The 7,500-nt window shown below is 39.9% G+C and overlaps 1 protein-coding gene across 1 annotated transcript in view; it reads left to right on the top strand.

Moving 5' to 3' along the window:
- Window positions 1-1,559, top strand: part of LOC127659248 (glucagon-2-like) — a 1,862-nt gene extending 303 nt beyond the window's left edge. Inside the window, exons 2-4 of the mRNA XM_052148984.1 lie at window positions 220-340; window positions 580-735; window positions 1,439-1,559. Of these exons, the coding sequence (XP_052004944.1) occupies window positions 220-340; window positions 580-735; window positions 1,439-1,559 (398 nt within the window). The remainder of the gene's footprint in view (window positions 1-219; window positions 341-579; window positions 736-1,438) is intronic.
- Window positions 1,560-7,500: the final 5,941 nt, after the last annotated feature.

Genomic DNA, 7,500 nt, shown 5'->3' on the forward strand with positions numbered 1-7,500 from the left:
ACAAGATACATTTACTTTACTTGAGAAGAAAAATTGCATAACACATTAAGACTTGTTTCCAAATAATATAAACTGAAGTTAATCTTGTTTTAAGGATATTTTGATATTTTTAATGGGAAACCAGTTTCTTTTGTTGTTGAAATTCTAGATATTTCGTTGCTATAACTATTAACACAAATCTGAAGTAGTGTTTGAGTTTTGTGTGGTTTGTATTGTCAGGTATGATGATGATGATGATGATGATGATGAAAAGGATTTACTCTTTCATTGGACTGTTACTCCTCATCCTGATCCACAGAAGCCTGCAGATTCCCATTCAAGACACGGAAGAAAATACCAGGTAAGAGCAGCCAAATTATTTGATTTCTTAATTATTATTTTTTTTACATATTTTTAAAATGTAAATATTTTATGCACTTGAGGTTTAGACTAGTGTTTATAAAGAAGTTACAAAAAAAGGCATTATATATTCTGATATTAGGTTCATGATTTGTTGTTGACTGGTTTCAAGACTCAAGTTTTTTTTGTTTCTTTGAAATTGACGCATATAATATTTCTGATTTTTTTCTTAACTTTCAGCCTTATGTCGGAGGACGCATTATTTAAAGACCCGAGAGAAGTAACTAACATGAAGAGACATTCAGAAGGAACCTTCTCAAACGATTACAGTAAATACCTGGAGACCAGAAGAGCACAGGACTTTGTTCAGTGGTTAATGAACTCCAAAAGAAGTGGGTATGTTTGTTTTTCCAAGTCATTTTGGCTAAATAATGCACATGTTGAATGAACATCAGTGAGGTTGTGAAAATGTTAACTCAACTTACAAAGCCACAAGAGTAGACCAAAGTGCTGTACGGAGATACAAAATGTACAAAATGATTAAACCAAAATTGGCAATAAACCAAAGCTATCGGTCATGTCCTTACCACATCAATTCTGACCAAAAAGGATCAATTCTGTTTTATCCACGTTTAACTGGAGAGAAGTATTCGCCAACCAACTTTTAACATCAGCTAAACAGTTACGAGGAAATTCAAAAAGAATTCAAGCATGGCCAAGTAAGGGGTGATGTACAGTATTGCCAGCCACTCATTATCATTAGTGATGCTATGGTATAAACAATGATCGTTATTCAGAAATATTTGACCACAGAATGCTGCGATCGACCAATCAGAAACAAGCAGGCCTATTCCATAGAGCCGTGTAATACGAAACATCAAATGCTTTCCTAAAGTTTATGTATTGTTATAAATGCAGCTTAATGATGTCATTGAGTGACTATGGGATACGTGTACTTTAAAAAAAAAAAAAATAATAATTTTTTATATAAAGTAATTTGTCATATGTATTTTTTCCCCATCATAAAATAGTTCAAAATGATTCCTATTTTTGTAAAAGGAGATTTACCTTTCTGCATTATTCCACTTTGCCCCCCCAGAGTGCCTACACGACGGCACGCAGACAGCACATACACTAGTGATGTCAGCTCATACCTGCAGGACCAGGCGGCAAAAGAGTTTGTTTCCTGGCTGAAGACAGGGAGAGGAAGACGAGACTGAAGATTCTCCAGACAGAAATAAAAACCTGCGATATTCCACCATACAGTGTTTTTTTTATTGACTAGTCCTGTCAGTTTCATTGAATCATGCAAATAAAACTCTTCAAATGAAGCACTCTGGATTCAATGGTTCATTGGTGGTGGTGTTTTTGATCTACCCCGTAAACCAATGTCCGTTTCTTTTTTAATTCAGTAACCCCACCCCCTCAGAATAAGATATGGGTCACCTCTGGGAGGTCCCCAGAGATTGGGGCCACTGAAGGATTCAGTGGAAATTAAGAATCTAGCCCATATGGTTTCAGAGCAAAAACATAAATGTGCCAATTATTGGCATTTGGGACCATACCTTCAAATTTGGGGTATCTGTGATTTACAGTCTCAGACACCTGGATACTTGGGCACAAAGGGCAGAAAAAGCATAATACAGTAATAATACAGTAGAGTTGCAGCCCCTTTGGTGATTTTGACCCCTAAGAGACCCGCATATGTCGCTTACTCTTAATGCTAGTGTATATTTGGACTCTATGGACTTTGTTGTTTTTATGTGAAAAAATAAGGTCCATTTCTGGTTTCAATCATATTCAAACTTCAGAACTTTGTGTTATTGGACAAGAAAAACTAGTTTCATACCATGTTACCCACATTTGGTTTTTGACCATTGAAAATGGGTGAAATTGAACATTTTTCGGATGGAGCCACATTGAGAGCCCCATATCGGTGATTTATCCACATAGAGCCTTAAAAATGAAGACATCAAAAGAAACTTTGAAAAAACAATACATGTTTTTCTTTCCTATTTTTGGACTTAAACCATTGACATTTAATGCAACAAGGGGTGCTGAAGTCAACTGATTTTAGTAAAAGGTCTAGCCATCTCGGTATACAAATAAAATCACGCCTCCACCTTTCTATGGCTATTTTTTTACCTATAGTTTTGCTCCAAAATCAAAGGTGAAAATGTCATTTTGGTCCCATTTAGACCTTGCATTAACATGCGTTTAATATCTGGATATGCTTTAGCTGGATTGTATTGACACCTTGCTGTCGAATGCATCTTTAACATGATCGGATAAAGATTTGATCGAAGTAATCAATGCAAAATGTAAAACACTATTTACATATTAGGCCTACATTAGAGGCTGTGGTAATTGAAAATTCTCCATCTTTTAGCAGTTTTAAAAAACATTGATGATAATTCAATTGCCTCCAATCACTTTGACAGCAAGGTTTTTTCCTTCCAATGTTTTTTGGCAGCCACTCAAGCTACATGTCGGGCCACCGAAGCAAATTTAATGATATTCATCTCGCATTTGCCGATTTGCTAAATAAATTCAGAAATAATTTTATGTTATGACACATGCTCTCGGTTTCTGATCTGATGCCGAAAAACTAAATGCATTTATGACCACAAGACTAGATTATTGTAATGCTTTACTTGGAGGAGGTTCAATAAATAAGCTTCAGTTGGTTCAAAATGCAGCAGAGTGCAGACTAGGACCAAGAAATATGATCATATCAGCCCAATTTTATCACCACTACAATGGCTACCAGTCAGATATCTTGTTCATTTTACTCACACAATTTAAATTTGTAATTAATTAAAGCTTTTAATGGTCTAGCTCATCAGTTCTTAAGTGAACTTCTATTGATAGTATTCCGATGATGTCACAAGTGCCGTCGCCACATTGTCTGGAGACACAGATCAAAGGAGTTTCTGTCGTGCAGTGGGAGAACATGTAGGAGACAAGATGACGTGTAATGAAACAAAACTGTAATGCTTCCGTTAGTGAGGGGTTTGACTGACGCTTTGTACAACTCCCTGTGTGCCGACAATGTTTGTGGCGTCATGAAACTGCATCTCGGCAAACTTGGATTTGAACATTTCCACACAAGTTTACAAGTAAGAATTCCGACATCAAGTGGTGCACCAATGCCCCCAAAGTAGGAAAATATGACTTTGCAAGTTCCATCATCATATCCATTATTATCCAAGTTCACTTTGATCACAATTCTGGCATGATAGTACCTAGAATTTAAAAATCTTTTATGGGTCTGTGGCAGGGCGGAGGGCGGGGTCGGGTCGTGGTTCTACACACCTGGTCCCTTATCAGGCTAATTAAGCCTCCGAGAGGGATAAAGGCCGACTGCGGAGGATGGTGCAGGAGAGAGAGATTGTTTATGGACATGTCCATCATGTGTGTGCGTTTGTCTTTTGTTTAAGTTAAAGGGGTCATGACATGAGAAACCAAATTTGCCTTGATCTTTTGGTATATAAGAGGTCTTTGTATCATTAAAACGTCCTGCAAGTTTAATATTTTAAGACGTCCTCTCCATTCTAAACGAATCATTTATTTAATCAAGCTCAAAATACAGCTCGTTCTGGATTCATGGTTAGAAGTGACGTGTCGGTTAGAAGTGACGTAACAGCGTTTGCATATGACCGCCTCCAGCACAAGATAACTACGCTTTAAGCGCAAGACAACCACGCTCATTTTGTATCGCCGTCGCCTCACAAGTGTTCAGTCGATGGACAGCTTAGCTCTGACAGAGACTACTTGTGCACAGGAAAATTACGATGCCACACAGATGTGCTGTTCCTGGCTGTGGTCAAACAAAACCTCTGAATAAGCTGCCGAAAGATCCAGACGCCAGGGAAAAATGGATGCAGTTTATTTTTTGCGGACGCCCCAGTCACGGCAGTGTTAACTTAAGCGTTTGTTCTGTACATTTTAAGGATGACTGTTTTGAGAACAAATCTCAATATGATGCTGGCTTTGCCAGAAAACTGTTGCTCAAAGATAAGTCCGTGTCGACTATTCTGGGAACAACGACAACGCAAACTGTAAGTAATCTATTTTAAACTTTAAACTACTTTTTAAAGCGCAATTTCATTCATTATGAATAATCACAGTGTTTTTACTTAGTTTACTTGCATATTGTTCTGGCTGGGGGCGTCAATAATTGATACACAGGCACTGACGTTAGCCAATCATAACAGTGGGCGTTAACACTGAAGTCTTAAATGGAAAACGCCCCCAAAACAGACTGTTTGAATCAGAGGATGAGAAACAGGGTGGGAAAAGGTCATAAATCACTAGATTTTAAAAGTTTTTCTTAAAAAAAAAAATATTAATACTATAATTGCACCTAAGGGAACATAATAATACAATAAAAAAACCCATGTCATGACCCCTTTAACCATTAAAATATTGTTTATATCGTCAAGCCAGTTCTCGCCTCCTCCTTTCCATTGAACTGCTTTACAGGGTCCTTTCCGATTAGCCTTTCTAGCATTGTTCAGGACTCAGGCACAATCAAAGTCTAGACTTTGAGTGTGCCTAGGAAGCGGAGGAACGGCCACCGACAGGGGTGGAGGAGTCCCCCTACCAGCTGTGAAACGCGGCGGGGTCTGAGACTGCCGACTGCGAGCGGGGAGGGGGAGAACCGCTGCCAGGGGCAGGGGAGACCCCTTCGGTTCCCCGAGAGAGCGGCGGGGTGTTCCGTCCGCCAGGGGCTGGACGACTGCCTCCGATCCGCCCGGAGAGGCGCGGCTGTCGTCCGTTAGAGGGTGGAGGAGTGTCCGATTAACAAGCTACAGATCGGAGAACTGGCGAGTAAGTGTTTTTTTTTCATCTCTCTCTCACTGCCGCTCCGCGTTGGCCTTTTCCCTCTCGTTTAAATTTTACAGTGTTTTTTTTGGGGGGGGGGATACTACACTGTTACAGGAAGTACCCCCCCATTTTTATTATTTGTGTTTCCCTCTCCTTGTCCCCTCCCTCATCCAGGTCTATGGGGATGACCTGCCGGCAAACGGGGCAGAGAACGAGGGAGGAATGTGGCAGGGGGTCATGATTCTACACACCCGGTCCCTTATCAGGCTAATTAAGCCTCAGAGAGGGATAAAGGCCAACTGCGGAGGATGGTGCGGGAGAGAGAGATTGTTTACGAACATGTCCGTCATGTGTGTGTGTTTGTCTTTTGTTTAAGTTAACCATTAAAATATTGTTTATATCGTCAAGCCGGTTCTTGCCTCCTCCTTTCCATTGAACTGCTTTACAGGGTCCTTTCCGATTAGCCTTCCTAGCATTGTTCAGGACTCAGGAACACTCAAAGTCTAGACTAAAGACAGCCAGGCACACACCTAATTTATCCCCCAACTCATGGTTTTGCTGCTTTAGTTAGGTCTGCCAGAACTTTAAACATTTCTCATATTCTATAGTTCTGCTTTAATGTGAATGGCATCTACTCTAATATTACTCCATTTGTTTCCGGTCTCAACCTCGGGATACATACCCCATGTTACCAGAGTCTGTCAGATCTAGCTTCGGTCCTGCCTGACGTCCCACTCCCAACGCCATGTCTCCCTGAGTGATGACTACTAACTGCAGCCTGTGCCAATTAACAACCATTTTACTGCGTTTTGGGTTCCTTGCCACGGTCGCTAATGACTTGCTCTCAGGGAACTCCAACATAATTTTCAGTAAAGCTGCTTTTAAACAATGAAACTATCATGTTCATTTCAATGTTTGGTTTCAATTACATTTTTCTTTTGTACAATAAACCATTTTGCGTTGACACTTGATTGTAAAATCCTGGTCGTGAAGCAAAGAGAACCAGTGGAGAACCAGTGGAGATTTTAAGTTTAGATCCACGTAATACCTTGCCATACCTTTGAGAAAACAGATAACACTCAAGACTTCTTGAGTGGTTTTAATGCCATCCGTTAAGTTGACATGCAAACCAAATGCAGCAAATCAAACTACTCATGTGGGAAAACAATCAAATAGTATATCCATGTGTCTAATGGAATGGCTTCATTCTGTCAATACAACAAACAAAGTTTAGAGTGATGCTCCAAGCCATCTTCTCAAATGAGCCATCCTCATTATCCCTGTGGATTTACCTTGGTGGTCTACAATGGAGGAATGCAGTCCTGATGTGTCGTTTCTACCTACCTCACCGTCTCTACCGTGATACTGACAGATGATGCGAGTCACCAAAGCCTTATGGAAATATGTCAATTATCCAGTGCTGTCAGGCACACATGGGGCTGCACGTCTCCAGTCCTTCAACAAGGAGAAAATGGCACTGGAGCCAGAGATGCAGACCGTCCTGGGAGCGGATGCGTCTCAGAGCTGTCAGCTGATGCTACAAACCATCTGTCGAACAAAACATCAAAATAAATAAAGCAGACACATTTCCTTGTTTGAGTAGGGGAGCACCTATATGAATTTAACACTATAATTTACAAAGTGCCACACATCCAAAAACATTAATCCAAAACAAAACATAACTATAGCTTAACTAGATATGACAGTACTATGACTATTACCATGAACAATGATGAACTCACACTCACAATACATGACAAATGCTAACATGAGGGTTTAAATATACAGACATGGGGTAACAAGATTATAAGACAACCAATAACAAAACTGAACTAATAACAGAAACTAACCTGGTCCAGGGTAGGCTAACTCTCAGGCTAAGAGTTTCTGTAACACTGACCCGACAGGAAAGCAATGACATCACCACTGACTCTCTGGCATGCTACCACATTACTTGACTTTATTAACCACTATCAGTTCAAAAATTAAAGTATACAGAAAATCAACTTAGAGGGGACCTATTATGCAAAATTCACTTTTACATGGTGTGTACACAATCACCCTCCAATGTTAAAAGTCCACCCACTCCTCTTATATTTCTATTAATCAAAAACAGTGTGTCAAAATGAACGGTTTTCATTTCTGCTCTAAAATGACGTCGTGTTAGAGCAGGCCACGCCCATGACTGGAGACAGACTCCACCCTATTATCATAGATCCTCCCCTGAGTGATCTACACACAGTCCACCATTTATTTCCGTGCTGGAGCAGCTACAGTGAGAAGAATAATGTCATCATAAGAGTTTTGTGTTGGCTGTAAAAGTGAACATAT

The sequence above is a fragment of the Xyrauchen texanus genome, chromosome 18 (genome assembly GCF_025860055.1).
Source record: "Xyrauchen texanus isolate HMW12.3.18 chromosome 18, RBS_HiC_50CHRs, whole genome shotgun sequence".
Lineage (NCBI taxonomy): Eukaryota > Metazoa > Chordata > Actinopteri > Cypriniformes > Catostomidae > Xyrauchen > Xyrauchen texanus.